General features: G+C 35.4%; 1 protein-coding gene across 3 annotated transcripts in view; it reads left to right on the top strand.

Annotated features, from left to right (window-relative positions):
• The window catches only part of LOC136027658 (zinc finger protein 675-like), a 152,180-nt gene that overhangs the window by 66,939 nt on the left and 70,702 nt on the right, over positions 1 to 14,539 (top strand). For all 3 annotated transcript variants that reach the window (XM_065705093.1, XM_065705092.1, XM_065705091.1), the window contains exons 2-3: positions 116 to 251; positions 13,853 to 14,035. In XM_065705093.1, the coding sequence (XP_065561165.1) occupies positions 116 to 251; positions 13,853 to 14,035 (319 nt within the window). The remainder of the gene's footprint in view (positions 1 to 115; positions 252 to 13,852; positions 14,036 to 14,539) is intronic.

Raw genomic sequence — 14,539 nt, forward strand, 5'->3', positions numbered from 1 at the left:
AATGACTTTAAATGGTGTACCAGACCTGGCAGTGCTCACCCCACAGCCTCCAACGATTATGTTTATGCCCGTACTTATATATCATAGTTCTAATCATGTTATTTTCATATTTTAGCCCCCTCCTGGTAGTTACGATACTACCATCCAATTGCCAAATGGACACTTTATTCGTCAATGTAATTGGGTCCGATTTTTAGAAAATACTGTACAACCCGCAAAAGAACCTAATATTGTCTGGACTATTGAAAATGGTAAGTCTCTTAAGAACGGTGAAGTTTTTCGATTGTCCCTTAAAAATGTCGATTGTATAATTCCAACCAGTGTTTTGTGTCTTTAATTTTTCAATTGGTTGTTATTATGTTTAGTCTATGTAATATATGTACTGTATAATTTTTGGTGACGATGTTCGGTCAAAATAGCTATAGGATCAACTCTCATCAAGAGTCTTAGCGTAAGTGACTCGTTTTTTTTTTTTTTTTGCTTCATGACTTACCAGAAGTGCATGCCAGACTGAAAATTCAAACTAGGAGCTAAATCCCTGCCAGTTTTGAGGGGAAATTTTCATCAGAGTTAGTGCAATGTAAACAAAAAGGTGAATGCAAAGAGCAACATTAAAACTTTAAATGATCTGAAATTCTCTTGCAAATAAGATGGTTGGCAGCACCCTACACTCCTCCCCCACTCTTTGCGCTAAAGTAGTGCTTTACTGAAGGAATTTTAGAGTGCAGAAAATACAGCTAATACATTTGAACGCAACCTTGTACAGTTCCATCACAATTGGTACATTTCTGTCACGCTAGACGAATGTCATCTGGTGGGCGTGATTTCTGAAAGTCAGTGACCCCTTGAAAATTACGATAAAAATAAACTCTAACTTTTCATCGGATTGATTATGTGTTTTGATGTTGATTTGATTCGTGTTTTGATTTTCGTATTGATTTTGAGCATTAAAAACTGAACAAAAATTCAAACTTGAACATACAGAACACAAGGCTGAGGGGGTATGTTATGTTTTGGCCTATCCTTAAAACGAGAGGACGGTCAGCCCCTCCAATCCTCCTATATTTTAAACTAAATTTTTATCCTTATTTGACAATACTTTCAAGAAATCAATCGAATAAGAGGGTAGTCCAATGCTGTTAGTTCTGGAAGATAGGCTGAAAGGAGGGCACGGAATTTCCAATTGAACTTTATTTTATATTTTGTAACATCTAGTCCGGCGTTGCCAATAAAAACAAAATTTAGCAAGTTATTATTGTAGCATGGTCCTTCTAGTTGGTGAACGTAGTGTCAAGCCCACGCCTACGTTTTCTTTATACAGCCGTAGCCGTATCAATGACTTTGATTTATATCATACCTGCTAATCGCTGGTTGAAGACTTTGAAAAGATTTTACCATTATGCTCGGGCTGCAACATAGTCACATCTGTCAATCAAAACCATGTTTTATGAATGACATGTTTTTTTTTTGCTTTTAGCGTAACACTTGTGTTGCAGAGGCGAAAATTAAAATAGCAAGGAGTTGGCTTGAAAAGCTTGTACCAACACCAAAATGTTCCCAATTACTCATTATTCGTTCCATGCCTTCTTATTTTCTGTCAGATTTCTGCTACAGACAGAAAAAGGCTGCACAAAGCTGCATCTTCTCTAATTCCGAAAAAATTTGCCTTAACTTTTGATTCTGATTTATTAATTAAATATCTTATGTTCGAAAGTTAAGCAAAGTTCAACTCGAGAGATTAAAAACTGTGTACATAATTGGCCCTACAGTTGTGTGTATTTATGATTTCATCGACAAATGTGACTATAATATGACCAGGGTATAAGACAGACAAAGTTAGACACAGGCATTCAAAAAGGTAAATATAAAAAGGTGAAAACATGTTAAAACCCTGTTTTTGCACCATTTCTCCCTTTGTCCTTCATTTTACTCCTTCCTAAACTCAAGAGACACGTAATTTATAAATATATAAATATAATAAATGACGACGATATATAATATGACTACGGGGACACAGGGAATATTCGATTGGACACTACAGACCGGGACACCGGGACACAAATGACGACCGGGACACAGGGAATATAAATAACGACCGGGACACTCAAAGAGAAATTACAGACTAGGACACCGGGACACAAATGACGACCGGGACACCGGGACACAGGGAATATAAATGACGACCGGGACACTCAAAGAGAGATTACAGACGGGGACACCGGGACACAAATGACGACCGGGACACAGGGAATATAAATGACGACCGGGACACAGGGACACAACTACAACGGGGACGCCGGGGGGCACAAGGGGATATACAAATGACGACGGGGACACAGAGAATGTTCGATTAGCAATCACCATCAACAAAGCTCAAGGGCAATCATTAGAATAATGAGGTATAGATCTGAATACGGATTGTTTTTCCCATGGGCAATTATAGATTGCATGTTCAAGAGTCGGTAAACCCGACAATCTATTTATATGCACAGATAATGGGACAGCGAAGAATGTTGTATATTCGCAAGTTTTACGTAGTTAAAAACATATAATATATATATATATATATATATATATATATATATATATATATATATATATATATATATATATATATATATATATATATATATATATATATATATATATATATTTATATATCTATATTCACAGGTGGGACACAGGGACACAACTACAATGGCGCGTAACTAATATGGCGCGTAACGACTTACGCACGCGAGGGGCTTGGGGGGGGGGGCGCGAAGCGCCTCCCCAACAGCTAGTATATGTATATATATATATATATATATATATATATATATATATATATATATATATATATATATATATATATATATATATATATATATATATATATATATATATATATATATATATATGTTTAATTTAGAAATATGTCTAGATCTTTCCCGCAAGAGAATCATATTTAATGCCTGCAACAATTATGCGACCAACCACAGGAATAAACTGTTAATTTACTAGGTTCGGTTGGTTTGGATTAAAAAAGAGCTATAAATCTATACACTACTGCTTGTTGCCAAAGATATTTAGTGCTAGGCCAGCACGACCTCACTTTTTTCATAACAGCTTTGTTTTTACACTGCCCAGACCACAAAAAGCCGCACAAAGTTTAATACAAAGAAATTATATCCAGTAATTATCGCTGTTGCAATGTATTTTTATGACTTTATTTCAGCTGAAAGACTTCCCTGCGCGAAACTGTCAAAACATCTGGTTTATTGCGTTAATTACGCAGCCCTATTGCGAAATAAAATGGGTATAAAATTGGGGTTTCCGGTCTTTCAGTAATTTACAAACGGTAAAAGTCTCACTTTGTTGCATCCCATGTCCTAACCTATTCCTAAGTAGTAATTAGTAAAACATAAAAATTAGCTATCTTCAAAATTAATAACAGGAAAAATAGCTTAAACAGCTTGATGTGATCAATTCTTTCTCTTCCCTTTTTCTTTTACGTAATTTCTAGTAATTTTTTTCTTTCTTATATTTTATTTTTTACTTTTTTTCATTTATTTATTTTTAGAAACCAATATATGGGATTATTTTTTGCATGTACACTTTGCGATCCTTGTTTCAAAATTAAATAAAAAAAAACTAATTTTTTTTAGCTGAAAGTAAGGAGCGACATTAAAACTTAAAACGAACAGAAATTACTCGGTATATGAAATGGGTTGTCCCCTCCGCAATCCCTCGCTCTCTACGTTAAAGTTTTTAATTGTTTTAAAAAGTAGAATTGTGGCAAAGAGTCAAACTTAAGCGTAAAGAGCGAGGGATTGCGGAGGGGACAACCCATTTCATATACGGAGTAATTTCTGTTCGTTTCAAGTTTTAATGTCGCTCCTTACTTTCAGCTAAAAAAATTAGTTTTTTTATTTAATTTCTGAACGTTTTTGAATTAATGCATGTTTGGTTTTGGGTCTCCGCACATAAATTATTAAAATGGAATTTGTATATTAATTTTTTTTTGGCTAAATGGCTTTCTCTTAGTTTTGATTAGATGATTTTGAGAAATAAGGGGTGGAGAAGGAGGCCTAGTTGCCCTCCAATTTTTCGGTTACTTAAAAAGGCAACTAGAACTTTTAATTTTTAACGAACGTTTTTATTAGTAAAAAATACACGTAACTTGAGAATTAACTTACGTAACAAACTTTCATAATCTTATATTTTTATTATGTATACGAGGGGGTTTGTACCCTCGTTAATACCTCGCTCTTAACACCAAATCGTAAGTTTTGTCCCAATTCTTTAAGAATGACCCCTGAATCAGAAAGGCCGTAGAATAAATAGTTGAAATTACTAAAAATACTTTAGTATAAAGAGCGAGGTATATATCTCCTCCTAAATACCTCGCTCTTTATGCTAAAGTATTTTTAGAACCCCTCATATGCGTAATAATCTCTGTTCGTTTTAAGTTTAAATGCTACTCCTTTCTTTCATTTGAAAAAACGTTTTCATGTTTATTTTTCATTGTTTTCTTATAGTAATGGTAGAAAATCCTGCGCCCTTTTCATTGAATTTTTCTTCCCCCATGACAGATTCCTCCAAGTAAAGATCCTCCAACATAGCCCCCTCCCCTCAGCCTCACCCCCAAACAAAATGAAATCCCCCTGAAAACGTCTGTACACTTCCCAATAACCATTACTATATGTAAACACTGATCAAAGTTTGTAACTTGCAGCCCCTCCCCCAGGGATTGTGGGGGAGTAAGTCATCCCCAAAGACATAGTTATTATGGTTTTCGACTATGTTGAACAAAATGGCTATCTCAAAATTTTGATCCGTTGACTTTGGGAAAAAATGAGCGTGGGAGGGGGCCGAGATGCCCTCCAATTTTTTTGGTCACTTAAAAAGGGCACTAGAACTTTTCATTTCCGTTAGAATGAGCCCTTTTGCGACATTCTAGGACCACATGGTCGATACGATGACCCCTGGAAAAAAAACAAAAAACTAATAAACACGAACCCGTGATTTGTCTGCTGGCAAAAAATACAAAATTCCACATTTTTGTAGATAGGAGCTTGAAACTTCTACAGTAGGGTTCTCTGATACGCTGAATCTGATGGTGTCATTTTCGTTAAGATTCTACGACCTTTAGGGGTGTTTCCCCCTATTTTCTTAAATAAGGCAAATTTTCTCAGGCTCGTAACTTTTGATGGGTAAGACTAAACTTGATGAAACTTATATATTTAAAATCAGCATTAAAATGCGATTCTTTTGATGTAGCTATTGATATCAAAATTTAATTTTTTTTTTAGTTTTGGTTACTATTGAGCCGGGTCGCTCCTTACTACAGTTCGTTACCACAAACTGTTTGATTTGAGTTAGCGGGAATTTTAAAGAATAAATCGAAGTTTCCCGAAGTGAAGAATTTTTTTGGACCAGAGAAATGCAACTAAGTAGGAAAAAGACTGTCAACAAAGAGTAAAATACCCTTTATTGTGGGGCCTTGAAATGCTTCCACGGATCCAATGAAAAGTTATAGACTATTTAAAGCATCTAAGGCCTAAATAGAATTTTAATATTTTGACTTAAAAAATACCGAAAACAATGAAAATTAAATATAATTGTTTGAATCGGTTAAGTGAAAAGTTAAACCACCGTATATATCCAAAAAAGAGAAAATCGAGCATTCAGTTTTTAATGTCAATGAGTAGAAGGCTCCAGATTTAAAACAAAGAAACGTGGGTGAAAAATCAGCCAAAAAAAGCAAAAAATCAGCAAACAAACAAAACAAATGGCACCAAACAGCTTAAGAATGTGTAACTTCCCATTGAAGGTACTGTTATCTTCAAAAACCAACAGGCTGTAATTTAAAACAAAGAAACGTGGGTGATAAACCAGCGAAAATAATCAGCAAACAAACAATACAAAGCAAATGGCACCAAACAGCTTAAGAATATGTAACTTCCCATTGAAGGTACAGTTGTCCCCAGGAATCAACAGATTGTTTCAGTTTCAAGTTTTTATTGTTTTTATTCATTTATTTTTCTTTTCAAAAGCTGTAACATGTTTCAGTTTTTATGGGACCCCACTGGCCCCACTGGCCCCAATTTCTGGGACCCCACTGGCTAATCATGACAAACCCTTTCACTGTTACTTCGAGAGGTCTTTCCTATTTTAGATTTTTTGTGTTTATTTTAATTTTTGTTTTGTTATATTATCTTTTTTGTTTTATTATCTTTGGAATATTGTCGGCATTTTTATTATTCTGCATTAGGGAAGGTCAAGCGGGGGTCTTGACCGAAATATTTGCATTGTAATCTGCGTTTTTTTCACTGGTGGTTTTTATCCTTGTTTTTTCTTCTTCACGGTTTTTATGGCACTTGGTATTAACCAAATGACATATAGCAATCGCAAATTCTGTCGGTCTGTCTGTCGGTCCCGGTTTTGCTACTTTAGGCACTTCCAGGTATTCTAGGGCGATGAAATTTGGCAGGCGCATCAGGGACCGGACCGGACTAAATTAGAAATAGTCGTTCCCGATTTGACCATCCTTTTAATTCGGAAGAATTTTGATTTTTGGAAGGATATCGTGTCTCAGAGCTCTCGTTTTAAATCCCGACCGGATTTGGTGACATTGGGGGGGGGGGGTTGGGAGGGGGAAACCTAAAATCTTGGAAAGCACTTAGAGTGGAGGGATCGGGAAAAAACTTGGTGGGGAAAATAAGCAGAAGTCCTAGATACATGATTGACATAACCGGAACGGATCCGCTCTCTTTGGGGTAGTTAGGAGGAGTGGGGTTAATTCTGAAAAATTAGAAAAAAATGAGGTATTTTTAAATTACGAACGGGTGATCGGATCTCAATGAAATTTGACATTTGGAAAGATATCGTTTCTCAAGGCTCTTATTTTAAATCCCGACCGGATCTGGTGACATTGGGGGGAGTTTGTAGGAGGGACCTAAAATCATGGAAAACGCTTAGAGTGGAGGGATCGGGATGAAACTTGGTGGGAAAAATAAGCAGAAGTCTTAGATACGTGACTGACATAATTGGAACCGCTCTATTGGGGGACGGGGAGGGTTAATTCTGAAAAATTAGAAAGAATGACGTGTTTTTAACTTACGAAGGAGTGGTCGGATCTTCATGAAACTTCCTATTTAGAAGGACATTGTGGCTCAGAGCTCTTATTTTAAATCCCGACCAGCATTAAGCCTCTGATTTTCTTTTTAAATCAACCTATTGATTCTTAGAATTTTGTTAGAGCTCATACCATATGAGCTCTTGGCTCTTAGCTCTTCTTGCCTCATCACAAGTGCCATATGAGCTCTTAGCTCTTGTTTATTGTTTTGACGAATAGACCTAAGATGAAACAAGGGGGGATATTTCTACTCTGATGTCCTTGTTACTCTGAAGAAGATTAGACAGTAAGAGGGCGGTATCCAGGAATTTGCCCTGGATACGGCTTTGGATAGTAACTAGGATTTTGGTTCTTTTCGAATTCCAAACGATAGGTTATGTCATTTATAACGTGTCAGCTGATAATAGATTGATGTGGGACCTTTATATATATATATATATATATATATATATATATATATATATATATATATATATATATATATATATATATATATATATATATATATATATATATATATATATATATATCAGATGCGCCATTTAACATACCATATATCACAGCCTGTTTAGAACACAGTTTCATTTAATCTTTTACCCTTGGGCCAGGTTTATAAGAGTTTACAGACGACCACCCTCTATTCCCAAAGTCTTCGTGAAAAGGGTATAGACACTGTACTAAAGATCTAATTTGGAGCTGGGGAAAATTTTGAAGACAGTTGAAGATGTTGATGCAAAGTTGCAGTCCAAGGGGGGAGAGTATAAACTCTTAAACATCCTCCTATCTACTTATCCCTAGCAGCACTGCTATTGCGCATAGCACAAACTTGAGACGGACCCAGCTCTTACACTTTAATTTTTAAGATTAACACAACTAAGGAATTATTTTGGTTAAAAAAAGTATGTGACATAGTTATTTTGCACAAGAATTTGCTTATAAGACGCACCATTTTAAAAACTTGAGGGGTTGACACCTTTAGTATTGTGGTCAATAACAGGTGGAAAACTGTATTTGAACTTTTGAGACAAGAGAGAGACTTGTAAGAAACAATCGACTACCATACCGATGTCATTTTCAGTGACAAAGGGTCGGCATCTTTTGATAATGTTTTTGGTGTATTTGAGGATAGATTGGAAAAATTTTGTTCCACTTCAGGGAGAAGGATATCCTTTTAATTTAAAAAAAGAATGTATTAGCTTTAATCAAGATAATTTACATAAGAATCAGTTGTAAGACCAAGGCCTCCTTCAGGAAGGACGGTTTATATATTTATTAACCTAACTAATAGAAGTATACTTCTATTAGAAGCATATTATACTTACGGTATAAACTTCTATACTTCTATTATCTATTAACAAATGAACTGAAGTCATTATTATACAATCCTAATAAGGGCTTATGCCAGATTTGCCTCTAACTCAATTGTACTCTCTATCTTGGTTTTTTCTACAAAAAGCCTAGATGCCCACAGCTACTTGATTTTAATTCAAAATCAATAGAAGTATATACCGTAAATATAAATATAATGCGAATAACTTTGAAGCCGTGTCACTGTTTAGTTGCAAGAATACCGAGCCTCTGACTGTGTTCATCCTCCCTGTTTGAATTATGTCAATAGACGATATTTTTTATATGTAATTTGGGCCACAAAAATTACGAGTTTACCTGTAGTTTTACTGAGGTGTAATTACCAAGCATATCATGAAAATCATAGCGAATAATAATAAAAGTTTATAAAGTAGACTACCTATAATTTGGTAGTTGTTACATCCAAAAATTTTATAACCAATAAGTGGTACAAAATAGGAATTAAGCTTCGATACCATAAACCGACGAGAGCTCCTCCTTGTCATAAAATTGTGATAACAACGGCAACAAAGTCTCATAAAATGTCTGACATTTCGTAAATTGCGCTTTTACGATCGATATGATGACCCAACATGACGATTACATGTTATGGTTTCCTATCTCATTATCGAGGGACATCGAAATTTTTGATTTCATTGTGTGCTAGCCTTTGTCGGTAGCAATCAAATCTTAAAATAAAACTGCAATTCAAAAATTTTGGGTTACACAAGTTAAATTGATTGAGCTCCAGGTTTTAAAAGAAGCAAAAAGCAGAAATGAGACATTGACTTTTTAATTGAGCTACAAGATGGGGTCAACTGAATAATTATAAAAGAAACTCTATTGTGGCGAATTTTAATATCACATTTTATAGTATTTACCAGAAAATACCTTCGCGTTGTTATTATTATCTATATTATTGAACGAGCAATAAATGCAGGTGTATATAGATTTTCCCCGAAAACGATACTATATCCTTTTATGACAAGTGGCATACTACCATTTTCCAGTATGAAAAAAAACGATTTAGATAGGCTACAACTTTGGGAAAATTCTTTTAGAGCCTTAATTTTGGAAAATATTTTCATTTACATGGCGTCACATTCACATGTGTTTTTTGTAATTTAATTCTTTTTATTAATATCTATATTCTACAAGATTTTTTAGCGAAATGCATTGAGCTAACAAGCCGATGTAAATGCAAAATTTTAAACATTTCAGAAAACTGGCGAATATTAACCTCATAAATAAAATTTCATTCTCAATAAACCAAGGAAAAGGAATTCCCTAACAAAGAACAGGTCAATATCATACATCAAACCATCTATCACACATCGCACATCAAACACGTCTAGTACATCAAATACGTCTAACCTGGTGAAGCAAGGGCGAGAGTGTCGTTGTGAAAACATGCACACTTGACTCTTGTGATTTTTTTGATTTTTTTTTTATGGTCAAATGCGTCGAAACCCCGCTAAAACTGATGTGTAACATGAAAACACATGTAATCATAACAAAATTTCGTAATAATCTGGACATCTTGAGGAAGAAAAGGGAAGTAGATGAAGTCTCTACAGAATACCTGCATGGGGCGAGTTTTTCTTGTATCTGAACATGTTGGCTCACAGGCAAATTCTTGTTATGGAGCATAATCCCCTATTCAGCAGTCAAAGGTGAATTGCATGGAATAATAATAGGATAATGGTGAAAATAATAATAGATAATGGGAAAAATAAAATAATAATAATAATAAATAATTAAAATAATAATATAATAATGAAAAATTAGAAAACACACAGCTTCTGAGTATGATATCCAGAATATTCTATTCAAATGATGGAACGGAACACGATGGTTATTAACGGACTGGTAATCAGTACCTTACTACACAATCCGTAAGGCATGTATACCCGCCAAGTTTGATGAACAGGGGCGGTTTTAGGGGCAAGTACCCCTGAGATGGTTGAAAACTGTACTATATACAGGGCTGGGATATACAAAATACCCATGTAAGAGCTTAAGTTGTGTCGGTGGCAGTATAAGTTAGAGCAGTAACCAGCGATTTTAAATATTAAAAAAAATAAAGAAATTTAAGAAGTTAAAGAAAAAATTATTATGGAGAACTGGTAATATGTACCTTACTAGACAGACAATCTCTAAGTCACGTATCTCCGCCGAGTTTGATGCTCATGGATGGATCCAAGGGGTAGTTTTAGGAGCAAGTACCCCAAAGATGGTTGAAAGCTGTACTCTATACAGGGCTGAGATATACAAAATAACAATATACGAGCTTAAGTTGTGTCGGTGCCAGTATAAATTAGAGCAGTAGCCAGCGATTTTAAATAAAATTTTAAAGATAGGAATGGTAGCTAGAAAAGGAACACGATGATTATTGAAGGACGATGCTTAGATTCAAAGCAGTTGATAAGTAAAGCAATAATTTACATGGAGAACTGGTAATCAGTACCTTACTATACAATCCCTAAGGCACGTATATCCGCCAAGTTTGATGATCAGGGGTGGATCCAGGGGACGGTTTTAGGGGCAAAGGATGTTCAGGGGCGGATCCAGGAGGTGGTTTTAGGGGCAAGTACTCCCGAGATGGTTGAAAGCTGTACTATATACAGGGATGAGATATACAAATACCAATGGAGCAGCACAAGTTGTGTCGGCACCAGTATAAATTAGAGCAGTAGCCGGCAGATTTGGCCAGCGATTTTAAATAAAATTTCAAAGATAGGAATGGTAGCTAGAAAACACTTAAAAACAGGTTTACTATATAAAAAAAACATGAAACATTTTGGATAAAATTATTAAACTCTCAGGCAATTTTATTCATACTAAACAGTCCATTTAACCAGGAAAAAAAACATTAGAAAGTGGATTATTAGCTCAATTTCTTCAGTCCCACGTTAGAAGTCGTTTTAACACCTTTCCACGTTAGAAGTTATAAAAAAGAGAGGATAATTTTAAAAGGAGCGTCTGAGATTACAAAAAGGATAAAGGAGAAGCTTTTTCTCTTTTGTAGTTATAGAAGGGAGAGGCTAAGTTTTAAATGGAGAGGCTAAGATTATAAAAAGAGAAAAGAAAAGTTTTTCCACGTTAGAAGTTATAAAAAGGAGAAACTGATTTTAGCCCTTAATAGCGCTTCATTCGGAGGAGTGTACCTGGACTAACCCCGCTGCATTGGTCCTAGGAGTGGGAGTGTTTTCCTCTAATTGTTGAATTGTTTTGAGTACAAAACTGGCACCAATACAATACATTGCATGACCTAGTGTCTCGGAGGCAACCTCTTACATCTTTTACCCTTCTTCTTGGGCCTCTTAATGTCTCTTCGTTCTGCTGCCAGGCCCTCATGCCTCCAGTACATACGATGTGACCCAATATTTCGTCCCTTAGTCAGTATTTCAGCTTAACTTAGTTCTCTTTCTCATGTATTATGAATTCTACTGATCTTATTTTAGCAATTATATTCTAATTTACAAATTATTTATGAGTGAAATCAATGAATAAATTTTAATTAGTTAGAATTAAAACGGTTAGTTAATTGAGAGATACTTTTGAAGGCCCGCTGCCCTGTTACTCTCATATGAGAAACTGTAATTAGGTTGAATGAACGAACACCCAAAAGGAACCCTTAGATGCAATCAGAGTAAAAAATACATGGGATTGGAGTTGTCATTGACATGTCGAGTATACATTATAAAAAATCCAGATCATATATAGCCGGTTATTATGTTCAAAACGAACAAGTGCTTTGCTAAAAACACGAGGGCTCTTTCGGTACTAAGCTAGTGTCTATGCATTGTTGGGTGGATTTTCCTTCAAGAGGAATTTTCTTGCTGGAATTTAAGCATGTCCTTTGAGTTATAAAATTAACCATTATATTACCCATTATAAGTTATTTTGGGAGATGGATTTGGGTACTTTCCTTTGGGTGTAACAAACCTGCGACTTTAACGAAAATAGTGGTAATGTTTGACAACTAACTGGGCAAGGCAGGGAGGTCTTTGGGTTTGACCCCCCTCCAAAAAAAATTCTGTCTGACTTGTAAAAAAGTAACAATACTGCATATAATTTTTTTTTTAATTTTTTTGTATTCCTCTAAAAAAAAACGAACAAAATCCTGGGTAAATCCTTGCTACTGGGGATCTTTGAATCAACTTTTAGATATGCCCTAGCAATAGGCTATAAAAAAGTAATTACAGAGGTTTTTCTTTGTTAGCTCAGAAGGCGGTATGTGATTTCCCCCCAAAAAATTTGCTTTGCATTCCACTTTCTAAAAAAGAAATCTAGTTTTAATGATTGGCTCTGTCCATTTTCGTTTATTTTATTTGATTCTCAAGAAAAATATAAATTTTGCCGTTTTTCCCTAAATGCCTTATATACTTTCTTCTTACCCCTATCGGTAACTGGGATATTTGACTATTTAATATCAAAGTCTCATTTATTGTATTCTAAATGTCTGTCGATGAACCAATCAAAAGACTTTTCTGTGGTTTTAAACTTATTTTTGAAATGTTGGTATATTCAACATCTATGAACACAAAAACGGCGATGTTCCTCCAGAAATATTTGTGAGGGGGTGCGAAGAGGGTGCCAAATCAGCGTCTCAGTTGCTGACAAATTCTCAATCAGAATGATTATACATCTCAGTCATTCTTTAATTATCAGAAAAACGCTGGGATGACGATATCCGGATTTCACTATTTTATCACCCTTAATTATGTATTTCTAAAAATGGGACAAATCCGCTTGGGCAGCATGGACTCAAATTATGGGAACCCTTAGATTGATGATATTTAGCTATTTGCATGTTTTTATATAAATAGGAGTTTATTCAGATCTTATTCAGTAAAGATTTTTATTGGATCAAGGCTCTTCTTATCAATTTGCGCCTGTAAGTCTCATAAGTTATGAATTACGATGTTGCTTTGTTACATACATATGTGAAGTCAATTCCCATCATACATGTAAGTAGAAAATATTTTGTAGGTGGAATGTGAAGTTGCTAAATTCAATTAAATGAGAGAGTTAAACAAAAACTATAGGATGTGTTTTGAAAATCATAGTGTAGCTGGGTGTTAATGCCCCAAAACCCTCTGTACATATCCCTGTCCATTAGTGCAGTGCATAATATACCTTCCATAAGAGATAACAACTTCTGTAATATTTGTAGTTTTACGTGTTTCAGTAAAAAAGGGAAACAAAGCTATCATCTTCTCTCGTGGAAAAGAGGGAGTGTACAGGATTTTAAAGTCTCCTATTGGCATATGTTTCTGTAGAATCTCCTAAATTTAGCGTTAGTTGTGCCTCCTCGCCTAGACAAATCCCATGTTCTGGCGTGCCATGCCAATTTTTCAAGATCTTTATCTATGTTTTCAGGAATGGTTGTATATGAAATTGTCTGTGATATCCAGCCGGGAACTAAACTTGTAACACAAACAAGCCTGCTGAGGACACATTCTGTTGTCAGTCCGGATGTCCGTAACATTTTAAAAAAGGAATCAGTCAAGTTGCCTGGAAAAGAGTCTCTTTCAACGTCTGCGGACCCCATAGTCAAAACAGGTACGTTACATCGCGTATTAAGGTACCTGTTCAACCTCGTTAATGCGTGAAAATGGAGCCTTATCATTGAGACTTTCTGAATCAATGATACCTGATATATATGTAAAGGATGGTATGTAAAGGGTGGTCCTCAAGTCTTCTCCCCTCGAAATCTCATTTTCTATTCCTGGGTCAGAGGCGGTTTGGAGGGGGGCATAAGAGTCACTTTCTCCAGGCGCAAAAATTTTAGGCGGATTACAATTTCAGATAAATGATTTGACGGTTATAATCGTTTATCGCTAGAATCGACTGAGGATTTAATGTCTCTTCTGGAAAAGCCGGAAGGATAACAAAGCCTATTTTACATCTCATTTTATGGCACTTGGTATTTACCAAGTGACATATAGCGATCGCAAATTCTGTCGTTCTGTCTGTCTGTCTGTCGGTCCCGGTTCTGCTAGTTTAGGCACTTCCAGATAAGCTAGGACAATGAAATTTGGTAGGCGTATCAGGGATCAGACCAGA

This window comes from Artemia franciscana, chromosome 5 (assembly GCF_032884065.1).
Source record: "Artemia franciscana chromosome 5, ASM3288406v1, whole genome shotgun sequence".
Classification (NCBI taxonomy): Eukaryota; Metazoa; Arthropoda; class Branchiopoda; order Anostraca; family Artemiidae; genus Artemia; species Artemia franciscana.